The 12,474-nt window shown below is 46.4% G+C and overlaps 1 protein-coding gene across 2 annotated transcripts in view; it reads right to left on the bottom strand.

Annotated features, from left to right (window-relative positions):
* Fbxw4 (F-box and WD repeat domain containing 4) overlaps positions 1 to 11,304 on the bottom strand; it is an 83,034-nt gene extending 71,730 nt beyond the window's left edge. Inside the window, exon 1 of one of the 2 annotated variants that reach the window (XM_021151884.3) lies at positions 10,543 to 11,304. In XM_021151884.3, coding sequence (XP_021007543.1) covers positions 10,543 to 11,222 — 680 coding nt within the window. In that variant the 5' untranslated portion in view covers positions 11,223 to 11,304. The remainder of the gene's footprint in view (positions 1 to 10,542) is intronic. The other variant, XM_021151882.3, reaches the window with a different exon arrangement.
* Between the last annotated feature and the right edge of the window lie 1,170 nt (positions 11,305 to 12,474).

The raw sequence follows: 12,474 nt of genomic DNA, 5'->3' as shown, positions 1-12,474 counted from the left end.
AAAGGCGTGCGCCACCACCGCCTGGCAGCTGGCAAAATTCTTAACACCCAAGCATGAGGATCTAAGCTTAGAACTCCAGACCCATGGAAAGCCAGGCGTGGCGGTGAGTGTCCACAATGCCAGCACGGGGAGGGAGTGGCCAGCAAGGAAACTGTCTGCCTTGCTAGCTGAGAGCAGTGCAGGCTTCCTAGAACTCATAAAATCCTGGTCCTGGTTGGCAGAAACAGGTGATCTCAAGGGCTTAAGGACACCCAGTCTAGTTCAAATCCAAGTTCAGAGAAAGACCCTATCTCAAAAAGAAGAGGAGGAGGAAGGGAAGGAGGGAGGGAGGGAGGGAGGGAGGAAGGGAGGGAGGGAGGGAGAGGGGAGAAGAAGGAGAAAGAGAATAAGAAATAGAAGAGGAAGAGGAGGAGGAAGAAGGAGGAGGAGACGGAGACAGAGATGTAGTAGCAGTAGCAGTAGTAGTAGTAGTTCTGGCCTCCATGTGCTTACACAAAAGTACACCCACACACTCACCTATATATCACAAAAATGCACTCACACACATGTATATCCATCTACACAAACACACAACAAACATGAAATGAATTTCACCTTGAGATTATGGTAGAATTTTCAATAATGTCTAAAATGGTCCTAAGGTGGTGACACGTGCCAAAGCCTCGGCCGGCTGGGAAACCCCGAGATACCCTACCTGCCGAAACTCCAAATAGTCAGCCACCCCCCTAAGTCCTTCTGCAAACCCATCTCACTAGTGTGTACTTCACCTTCAACAAACGGGAAAGGGATATACAACAGAGAAGTGTTCCAAGTTTTTATTTGTATACCTATTTTATATACGTTTATACCTGGGCTTTATAAAAATTTATGAGGCAAAAAGCAATCACAAGTAGAAACAACTTAAGAAGCCCACCTACCTATAGTGCTAGCCCCGTAGTAACAGTCTACCTCTGTCCCTGACAACGTTTGCTTCTCTTCAAGAGACTCGTCACATTTACCACTAGCACCCTACCAAGCTGGGAAAGTAAACCAGGCTGGCCTTGAACTCAGGGATCCACCTGCCCCTCCTTACCCACTCAAGTGCTAAAATTAAAACCTGGTGCCTGCCGGTCTCCACTCACTAGAAGTCTCTCACTAGAAGCCTTGCCCTGCCAGCAGTTTAGGAATTTGTAAGGCCAAATCTGGACAATATTTACATGATTTGGAATTTCTACTTCATGTTTCATGCTCAATAAAATAAAGCTTGTGAAGGTCTGAAGAGATGGATCAGCAGTTAACAGCATTGACTGTTCTTCCAGAGGTCCTGAGTTCAATTCCCAGGAACCACATGGTGACTTTGGAATCCGATGCACACTTCTGGTGTGTGTTGGAAGACAGCTGCAGTACTCATATAAGTAGAAAATAAATAAAACCTTCAAAAATAAAATAAAACAAAGCTTGTGAAGAAAAAACAAAAACAACAACAACAAAAAAAAAAAACCAAACTTGGTGCCACCACATCTTGCCCATCTTGCCTTCTCAGCTCTCACTGGCCTGGGGCTCACTGATGAGGTTAGTGCACTGAACTGGGGATCTGCCTGTCTCTTACTCCCCAGCCAAAGTGACATAGCAAGACCTCAAAACAAAAAGGAAGGAAGGGAGGGAGGGAGGAAGGGAGGGAGGGAGGGAGGAAGGAAGTTAGTTTTTGTTTTGTTTTTGTTTTGTTTTTGTTTTGAATTTAAAGAGATCTCAGAAGCATGGCTCTCAGGAGGCAGAGGCAGACAGATCTCTGAGTTCAAGGCCAGCCTGGTCTACAGAGGGAGTTCCAGGACAGCCAGGGCCACACAGAGAAACCCTGTCTCAAACAAACAAAACAACAAAGACCTCTTGTTTTTGCAGAGGACACAGGTTTAGTTCCCAGCACCCACAGTGACTCACAACTGTGTATAACTCCAGTTCCAAAGAATCTGACACCCTCTTCTGCACTCAGCAGGGACCAGGCATGCATGCATACATACATACATACATACATACATGCATGCAGACATAACACCCTTATAGGTAAAAAAAATAAATAAATCTTTAAAAAATATGTAAAACTCTTCCTAGCGATACATAAGTATCCAAATTCAATGCCAAAAGTCCAAGCCGTGCAAAGTAGTTTCAGAAGCACTGGGCATAACCTCTGCTCTTCATCTGAGCTAGCTTAGCATTTGGGCCATGTTCACATCTCTCTCTCCTGTCACTGATTCATAATTGGTAAGGCACTTGTTCAATGTGTGCTCAGCAAAATGTTAACATATTAAGCATGAGAAAAATTTTACCTTCAAAATATTCTGGACAATGAAGGATAGAACAAAGTTAAACAGGTTTCTCTCTGATAGGACTTCTGATGCCTTTAATTTACCAATGGGCACTGTGATCCCCAACAGTGGATGCAGCACACAGCATTTCCGACAGTCACTTGATGACAGAATTAGCTTTCTGAGACTCCCACAATACAACTTTCAGAAAAGCTGATCTAGCACTTTCTGAGAATAAATGACAGTAAAAAAGAAGCCACTGTCTGGACACGTATGTGCGTGTTTGTAGACAGGCCTCCCCTCTGAGTCATGACTTAGGTACAGGCTGACTTTGTGATCTGGCCTTCTTTTCCCTGGACTCCCCACCTGAAATGCGAGGAATAATTACACCACTGCTTCCCAGGGTTACTTTTTATTGTTTTTAATCTTAAAACTGTGTTCCATATTAATCACCCAAAGTAGCCAGACCTTAAAGTCCCTAGGGCCCCACTACCTGGACGAAGGGACGAAGAGAACTGGACCATGAGCCACCAGCCAGCTTTCCCACCTTCAGCCTAGGCTGCTATGATACGTCAAACTGCAGGCAGGACAAGGAGGGCTGGAAGGCCCTCCCCACAACACACTGCTGCAGGGACCCCGCCCTGAGCACAGACCACCACGTCTCAATCTTGATGCATCTTTTCAGTAGAGACCTTCTAAAGGAAATCCAAAAACACGGGAGGTCAAAGCTAGAACTACAAGAAAGAAAAAGTACTAAAAGCTATTTCCTTTTTTTTTTCTAAAGAAAGGAACTCATTAAGTTCGTGAACAGGGGAAATATACTGTTCCTTTCAGTAAAATAGCTCTCCAGGAAAAGTATCTCCACGTATTTACTATAAAACAATTTAATTTCCCTGTCCCATCAGCTGCCACCTATCCCCACCCCCAAACTCCACAAGCTGTGGATTTCCTCCCATTCTTGGCAGCGTTACCAGAAGAAACATAATACCCCCTTCGGACTGCTCCCAACAGCTGCTGGGACGAGAAGGGGGAGTTAGGGATCGCCCTCAAAAGCTGCCTCTAAAATCCATCTTCCCATTCCAAACCATGGGGCCAATGAGCGTGACTTCTCTTTTTCTGATCCCTTAAAGCAAAAGGAAGGACCGGCAAGGTGGCTCAGCTAATAAGGACACTTGCCTGACACCCTGGGCTCAATCGTTAGAACACTTAGAACACGGCAGAGGGAGAAAACCAATCCCCATAGGTTGTCCTCGCAACTCCACCCACACCGTGGCATGTGCGCCCACACACACACACACACACACACACACACACACACACACACACGCGCGCGCGCGCGCACGTGCATACACAGATAAATAAGTAAATGGTAAAACCTGTTCCAGTAAAGATACCACAAAGGCAGCAGTGTCTGTCCCCTGTCAGAGATGTCTATCTCCAATACATCTGTTCTCCGTTTGCCTTAAGATTGAAGCTTCACCTCAGAAAGGCAGCGCCGCCTTCCCTAACTTGTATTTCTGGAAACAGTGTCCTACTACTTCACGAGTCTAGTATTTTTTTATGTGTTTATTTAATCTACAAAATTTTTTAATTACATTTAATGTGGGGAAGGAGGGACTTGGGAAGGAAGATAAAGAGAATGAGGTTGGCTGCCTCTGTGCCGCAGTGCATGCAGAGGCCAGAGAACAGCTTGTGGGAGCTGGTTCTCCTTCTTCCACCACGTGGGAAGGAACTGAACTCAGCTCCTCAGACTTGGCGGCAAGTGCCTTTACCCACAGAACCATCTCTTCTCTTTTCTTTTCTTTTCTTTTCTTTTTTTTTTTTTTTTTTTTTTTTTTTTTTTTTTTTTTTTTGAGACAAGGTCTCTGGCTGTTCTGGAACTCACTATGTAAACCAGGCTGGCTTTGAACTCACAAAGATCCACCTGCCTCAAGGTATGTGCCACTGTGCCTGGCAAATCCACCAGTTTCTAGGTTGCATTTCTTATCAAACTCCAATGCAATATACTTCCATTATTACATCTAATTCCCTTCAGGCCAAGAGAGATAAGCAGCAAAAATCCAGGACTTAATTCAGCAGTGACTCCTTCTTCCTGGTGTCACCACACACTATCAGGAAAAGCCCCATTACCAAGCAACAGAGAAACATGAAGTAAGCATTCAGCTGAGACCACCAACAAAGAAGTTCATGAGTGTCAACTGGGGGCAGAGGCAGTATCGCTCTTCACCAAGGAGAGACTGGACAGATCCTCCAACATCCTTCCCCAAAAGGTAACGGCTGGAGCTGAGTGAAGACCGTGAAAACTGGACAAGAGGGGAGGGAGAAAATATAATGTAAGGGATGATTTGGAATAAGGGGTAGGAGAAGGTGGCGGGATGAACTAGCTGACCCCAAATGTCTTTTCCATCTCTAACTCCTATGATTCTTTGACCTCCAATTTTGTGCTGTGAACAAGGAATGGAAAGTCAACAGACGTGGTAATGTTTTGAAAGAGCCTGGCAGTCTGCTCTTGTCATTTAATGGCCTTTACATGTATTTTTTAAGGTGTCTCCAAGCCCTGTCTTCATTTCACAGTTGTCACCTTTCTTGGCAATTTAAGCTCATGTCAAATACCGAAAAAGAAAAAGAGAGAGAAAGAATGTGCAGGCAATTAATTGTAGGCTAACGAGGGGCAGGCAGAGAGCCCATTGGGTGGCCCATTCTTCCAGGGAGGGCCATGTGGCCAGGCTGAAAAAAGTGAAAAACTGGCCCAAGGCTGAGTCAGGGCAGCCCAGCCTCTAACAAGGGCTCAATTCTTTTTCCAGATCGTCTCTTTCTGTTTGAGATGAGTGCTGCCAGAAGCCAAGAGTCATGTGCACACTTTAACTAGAAGACGGTCAGCTTGCTTCTGTGGGGTTCCATCTAAAGCCCATCCAGGCTGTAGAATAGGAACGGCCGCCTCAAAGGTGAGCCAAGCCTTCTCTTTCTCAGCCTCATCTGATGGCTGATACAGCAGAGACATTTTCTGAAAGAAAAAAAAAAACCACTTTCCGTATATAGGGAGAGGGTAATCTATTTTCTCTTTAAACCCCATAATCCATTTTTCCTCTTTATTCCTTCTCACCTTAATTTTCAAAATTTACAAAATCTGGCCTCAAGAAAAGTCAACTTTAATTTCTTCCTGTTCCATGGTTAAGAGTCAGGACCAGACACAAAGCCAATGCCAAGGTCAACGCAGAGTTAAGGGTAAGTTGTCACACAAAGGAGAGTCTTTTCTATGTCAAGTGCACTATAATAATTACTTGAAGACCCGAATGCTTTCTCAATTACCTTATACCACACCTGGCTTTCAGAAGCTCAACCCAAATTTTACTTCTGCTGAAGGATCTAGGTTTCCAAATGAATTCGCATACAGACTATGGAGTCTGTGATCCTGCCTTGAACGTTAGAGCAGTCCCCCGTGTGGTTCAAAGGCCAGGTGACTAGGGAAGGCAGGGACTATTTCATCCACGCAGCCTTGGAGGCCCTCCTTCCTTCCAGCGTGCTTCTGAAAGTAGAGCCTGCTCCACACCATTTCCTGCTTTTGCAGGTGGATTTACTGTAAGCATGTAAGCTGAACCCTCCTTTTTATTAACTCAGAAACCATTTTTTTAAAAAGTAAAAAAAAAAAAAAAAAAAAGGCCTAGGGCCGTAGAGATGGCTCAGTGGTTAAGGGCGCATGCAGCTCTTTACAGTAGATGAGTTCACTCTCTGCACCCTCATCCAGCACCAGGGAGCCGATGTCTCTGACCTCCCCAAGCATCCACACTCAAATACACAGACCCACACACACCATAATTAAAAATAAAAAATATATATTAAAAAGACAAGACAATAAGATCTTTCTAAAACAACTAAGACAACAGTCCCTTGGGGGGCTAAGGAGAGGGCGGTCCCTCCCAGGTAAGGCAGAAAGTATAAAAAAAAACCTACTAAGCTACTTTTGAGTTGCTAATTGTTTTCTAAAAACCAGCGTTTAGGTCTTAAAGACCAATCAGCAATGCCCACCACTCAGGAAAGTTCATGCGTTTCCCCCCACCGGGGTGGGGAGCACTCTTAGGTGCGACCATTTTAAAACAAACAAACACACTCTGCTTATCTGCGTCCATCTCACCACTCTGGATGTTAATCATCACTGAAATAGATACCCACATCCTCCAGCCTCAAAGAGCTCCCAAGGCTGCAGGACCGCCAAAGGAATGAGCCTGCATGCCAGGGCAAACACCTCAGGAGCTCCACTCCTGAAACCCCTATTGTTAATGCTAGGCAGATCTATCACAGGCTAATGTAAAACAGCGCCCAGGAAAACTGTCCACGGGACATTTAAAAGGCCACCCCCTTGAGAATATGTAACACTAACACAAAGAAGGGGATCAAGCTAGCTTTGGCAGAAATTGAATGTGTTCCTTAACCGGGTTTCTATGCAGATTTCCCCTTTCTTTATTCTAATTTTCGGTATCAGAGTTTACAGACAGCACCTCTGTCCCCAGCCCTCATCAGTGTGCTTCATGCACACAGCCTGCGGCACGGATGGACAGAGTGCACGGCCACTGCTCTGTGCACCCTGACTTAGTACTCGTCACATTGTGCAACTCACAAGTCTGCTGTATGAAACACTACCTTGATTTTTATTATTATAACCAAGATATTTCTATTCCCCCAGGCTTCATAAAGCTTTCAAACAAAACAAATTTGAAATCAGATGACTGATTCAAACTACCTTTTGTTTCCTCAAAAAGGGGGGGGGGGCGGGGAGGAGGGGGACGGTGGAGAAGGAAAAACCCACTTAGGCTACTTCTTAGTGTTCACTGTTTGGGCAAGGGGCCTAAAGGGAAGCAAATTATTTGTTTGTGGTTTCTAAGTGGCTCAAATGCCTTCAAGCACAAGTATAAACCATTAACCAATCAGAAGGAACCAAAGCAGCTCATCTTACTCAACAAAGCTACCATCAGTTAGGAACAGCTAACCTGAGCAGGGCTTGCCCTGGGCCGGAAGGTCAGTAAACCTTGGCAGTTAGTGTTTCTGAAAATCAGAAGGCCCTTAAAGCAGTAAGTGCAGTCCCTCTGCCCACAGGCTCTGCTGTCATGTTTGTGAAACCATTCAAGATGTCATGTGTGTGTTTGTGTGTATGTGTCCCTCCTGTCATTAGGCAGTACTTCCAAATCAAACCATGCCCACTTCTGACATAGGCAAAATAAAGGGGATACTGAATAATGAAAAGTCCTCATGGAAAGCCTTCTAGCACTGAGCACAGTCACAGCTCATTTGACAGAATGGTGGTATTCCTAGTCTTTTAGAAGATAAAACTCAGAGCCAAGTTTTGTACTGCTAACTACTTGAATGTCTGTTCTGCAGTCAGTCCAAAGCATGAACAGCCATCTTATGCAGGCAGCTATGTTCTGCACTCAGGGTGAAGGTACCCTGATGCTCTGAACGGACTAAGGTACATGGCCTTATCTCTTCAGGGATGTCAACTGCCTCTCTTGGGGTTTATGAAGTCTCTGCAGCTGTCCAGAAGGCAGGCCACACTGGTAAATGCTCTCCACCTGCTACAACAGGCATAATTTCTCCCCTCAACCCAGAAAACAGAGCAGTGACCCTTGCTCTTAATCAACTGCCACGGCAGCGCAACTCCTCTGGAAGGACAATGCTTCATGCTAGGACACACATATCTAATAACGGGAAAGCAGAACAGATACCATTTGGCAGACTCTAAGCACTTTATACTATAAATTCATTTTCATGTTATCGGTCTCGATTTCTCTCTTCTAGAATATCAGAAAGGAAAACAAAAATAAACATCGACTCTTTCATTCTCTACTGTAAGGAGCAACAGAAAGCCAAACTTTGCTTTGGTTGCCTTGAATTCCAGGCATTTTAGACAACTTCTATTATAGTTCAATATTCCTTCAATGAGTTACTCTGTCAGAGCACATGATATGTTTAAAAGAAAAAAAGGTTTTCTGAAACCTAGAACTATAGACAATGACTATATGCCATTAAGAACAGAAAGAGAAGGAAATGCACATAAAATGTTTACAAGTAAACTTTACTACAGACTACTAGAGAGGCAAACATATAATTCTGATTCTTTTCCCTTTGGGTTAAAAAGTTATTCAGATAAAAAAAAGGGGGGGAACACTCATATTTACAGGTGATAAGACTACATACACATAGAATGCAAAGGAATCATTATCAACAAATTATATTAGAATAGAATACTTTAAACAAGACAATCAAGTTAAAAACTTACTAAAGGATGACACATTAGAAAGCATGCAGAAAAAGTGCATTTCTAATAAACATAGAGCACACAGGAACAAATCAGTAATAAATAAAAAATGGTAATGTTAGAGCTTTATAGTGAAAGCCACAAAAATCCTTAAAAAGGCATAGAGTGGTTTTGGTCATGAACTGCGAACTGAACAATGATGCTGACATTTTAACACAGCAAGTATAATCTAACCCTAGCAGATATCACACTCTATCAAGGAGCAACATGCTTAAAATATTATGGAAATGTGAAGATAAGCCAGGAGAAAAATGTGAGAGTTCAGATATAAAGTGAATATACAAATGTATGTGTGTATTTAACATATAGCAATGTAAGCATTCTAAAACAAAATGGGGGGGGGGAGAATTGCTTAGCCAAAGGTGTAGCAATAACTGAGCAACCATTTAGAGAAAAATATAATAAGAGAATTTCACTCCTTACACCAAAACAAGTGCTACTGACTAAATGCCATTTAAAAAAAATAAAAAAGTTACAGAAAAACTAGTTGGCAATCAAATTTGTCAGGCTTGTGGAAAGATTATAAATTTCTCAGGTAATGGGGGGAGGAGCAGATTCTAATGAAATACAAAATTCTAATAACAATAAAATTAAAAATTGACTGGAAAATGTACCTCTATCATCAAAGATGACAGACGAGAGTCAAACATTTATGACCCAGAAAAATTCCAAATTTATAACAAAAACACCAAGACCCCAGAGACAAGGAGTAGGAAGAAACAGTCTCACAGGTGAGACAGACACATGGCAAAATATTTATCCTGGCTAGCAAGGAGCGAGGAGCGATACAAAATAACAGAGCTTTGGCTACTATCACTCACCCACTAACGATGTGGTTTAATTCTCACATCAAACGAGCTCACTCATTCTTTGCTGGTATACTGTGACCTCTGCCCATCAAAACCTTTGATCCAATAGTGGCTACCTTGAAATTTTTATTCTAAGGAGCTAATTCAAGACAAATTATGTCATGGCGTATGACATACCTCCAAATCTATTACATCATTCATTAAGCATTCATTCTGTTAGGATGGGGAAGTGGGGGGGGGGTAGTAGGGTTAGGGGGTGTGCAACTGAAAAACTTTTAAAATGGAAATAGAAGTGCATCAAATGATGATTTCTTACGGTTTTTTAAAACTTTATTATTCGCATATGTTACAACAAAGCAAGAGCATGGTGCAGTCTGAAAGCATTTATCCTGACCAGTTCTGTGACTGTTCATACACGTTCTCCCCTTCCTGTTTAACAGCCTGCGTGTTTTAGGAATGGTTTGCATCCACGGGTCTCAGATATTACTAGGTCAAACTGCCTATCTTGGATACCGCCTACCCCAAATCCAACTTGATGCCTCACACAGACATCTTTTGTGGGTCCTTCCGCCTGAATCAAGTCCTAAAATAGGTTGACAATGGAACTGAAAGGGTTTTTGTTTGTTTTTGTTTTTTTTAAGATTCTGAGTCCTTTTCTGCACATTTAATTTGATCTGAGCCCTGAAACCTAACAACCTTTGAGAGGGTGGGCAGGACGAAAGGCCACAAAAACCACGTTGGAAGACCTGGGCCTGGGCCCTAGAACCAGCAAGAGTCACCCTTCAGGGCCTGTCTGTCGCACAGGACACAGGGCAAGGAACCCAGGGAGCCAAACCTTTGGGAAAACTCATTTTAGGATGGCTAACTGTGAGTAGCCGCCCACAGGGGAGGGTGCCGACTGAGGCATGCTCTCCGGAAGTTTCCTCGGGTTGGGGAATCTTGAAGAGGGGTGACACCAGTATTCCTCGAGGGTGCTGGGGGAGGGGAGGGGTGCTGGGTGGGGGGTGGGGTGGGGAACAAGTCTGGGCTTCGGTATTCCGGGTGCCACACGGCCCCGAGCCGACCAGGCCTCGGCGCCCCGCCCTTTCCCAGGACGCTGGCCGGCCCGGGGCGGGGAGCGGGCGGGCGAGCGGGCGCTTACAGGTCGGTGCCGAGCCGCGTGAAGCCGGTGTTGAGCGAGGCCCGGGCTATCGGGCGCCAGAGCAGGTCGCAGCTGGTGAAGCGCCGCAGCCAGCGGCAGACTTGGGCCAGGCGGCCGAGGGCCCGCGTGTCGAGGTAGGAGCAGATGAGCAGCAGCAGCTCCTCGGGCAGGCGCCAGAGCGCGGGCCCCGCGGCGGGACGGGTGGCCGGCTCCACGGCCGCCGCTGCGGCATCCTCCGCCGCGTCCTCCGCGGCCGCCGCCATGGCCGTCCGGGTTCCCGGGATGCCGCCGCACGCCTGACGTCCCTGCTCCTGTCCTCTCTCCAGGCTGTCGTCCTTCCGCCGCCCGGCCCCGACCCTCCGCTCCTCCTTCCCCGGCTCTGCGCTGCCCTCATCCCGCTTCCCGGAGCTTCTCGGCCTTTCCTCCTCGCCTCCCTCGCCTTCCTGTCCCCGGTCTGCCTCAGCCGCCGGCCCCGCTGCCTTCCTCTCCCGCTGCAGGCCGGGTTTCCCTTCCGCCTCGCTTCCTCTTCCGCCGTGCCCGGTGCCCGCTTTCCCCTTCCCTTTCCCTTTCCCTTGCTTTCCCCGCGCGACCCTCGCCTCCTGCAGTTTCCTCGCCTCCCCGCCCTCGCCTTCCCTGGGCCCGCGGTTCCCGGGGGGACCCGAGCGGCCCTGGCTGCTCATGAGCGGCCGCGGGGCCGGCTCGACGCGCAGCCGAAGACGCCACCGCCTCCTCGAGAGGAGGCGACACCACGTCGGACCGGGTCACATGGGGCGGCGCGGGCCCAAGCCGAGACCCGCCCCTCACGCCTGTATTTCGGGGTGCGAACCCCAACCTGGGCATTGACATCCCCATCTTCTGGAGCACCGGGAACATCTAGTTGAAGCGTGTGTCTTCAAGACAGGATGGAGAAGCGAGCTTGATGGCTCTCGTCTATGATCCCGGCAGGAGGCTAAGGCAGGAGGATGGCCATGAGTTCAAGGCCGGCCTGGCCTACAGAGCAAGAGACTGTACAAATTAAAAAGACAGAGACAGAAAGATTGTTGAAAGGTTCACAGAAAACTCCCACCTAGGTCACAAGAGGAGCCTGTGGCTTCAGGAACTATCAAGGTTGAGCCTCTGCTCTCGAGGCCTTTTGGTCCCCTGAGGCTTCCTCTTCCCCAGGTGATGCCTTCTTTCCACAAGCCACACATACCAGATTCTTAAAAAACTGCAAGCCAGACGTTAGAAAGTTCCATTGCCCGTGGTCTCACGAAGGATGTCAACCAAGGTCCTGTAGGTGTCCCAGTATGATTCGACAGTAATGAGGGAGGTAAAACCTAGATCCTGAGCCCACAGCTCCTAAACGAAGCAGCAGCACGTGGCCAAGCAGGGGTTTTTAGTAGCCGTTACATAGGCTGAGCTGAATCTGCAAGATTACTAGGGATCTGTTTCCCATATCACCCACTGGATCCACCTGAACCAATCTAAGCTTCAGAAGTACAGACCGATGCTGTCCCACTGGGTCTGTGAGGCTATTTTAATCACAGGTGGCTTCTGTGTGTGTGAAAGGCAGGGTCTCCAGGTCTGAGTGTGCTGTAAGCATAAGTGAGACCCACAGCTGATTTTGAAGAGCTAGACAGGAAAAAGAATGTGAGTTGTCTTACATAATTCTAAACTACATATTAATTATTAGTAGTCTGGACATACTGAACTGAATTCAGTATATTTCGTATAATTGCTAGAAATCTTTGTATTCCATGTTATTTCTCTATTTGACAGCACTTAGGAAGTAAGACTTAGGAGAGCCAGGCGTGGTAGAACATGCTAATAGTCCCAGAGCTGAGGAGCCAGAGGCAGGCAGATCTCCGTGAGCTCAGGGGCCAGCCAGGGCTACATACTGAGACCCTGTCTCCAAAAGGGGGGAAAAAGGCAAAATGAGTTTCCTTTTCTTGA

Source organism: Mus caroli, unplaced genomic scaffold, assembly GCF_978045245.1.
Source record: "Mus caroli unplaced genomic scaffold, Mus_caroli_1 scaffold_20, whole genome shotgun sequence".
In the NCBI taxonomy this organism is placed as follows: domain Eukaryota; kingdom Metazoa; phylum Chordata; class Mammalia; order Rodentia; family Muridae; genus Mus; species Mus caroli.
The sequence above is the reverse complement of the archived record's forward strand: the minus strand, read 5'-3'. Positions and strand labels throughout refer to the sequence as shown.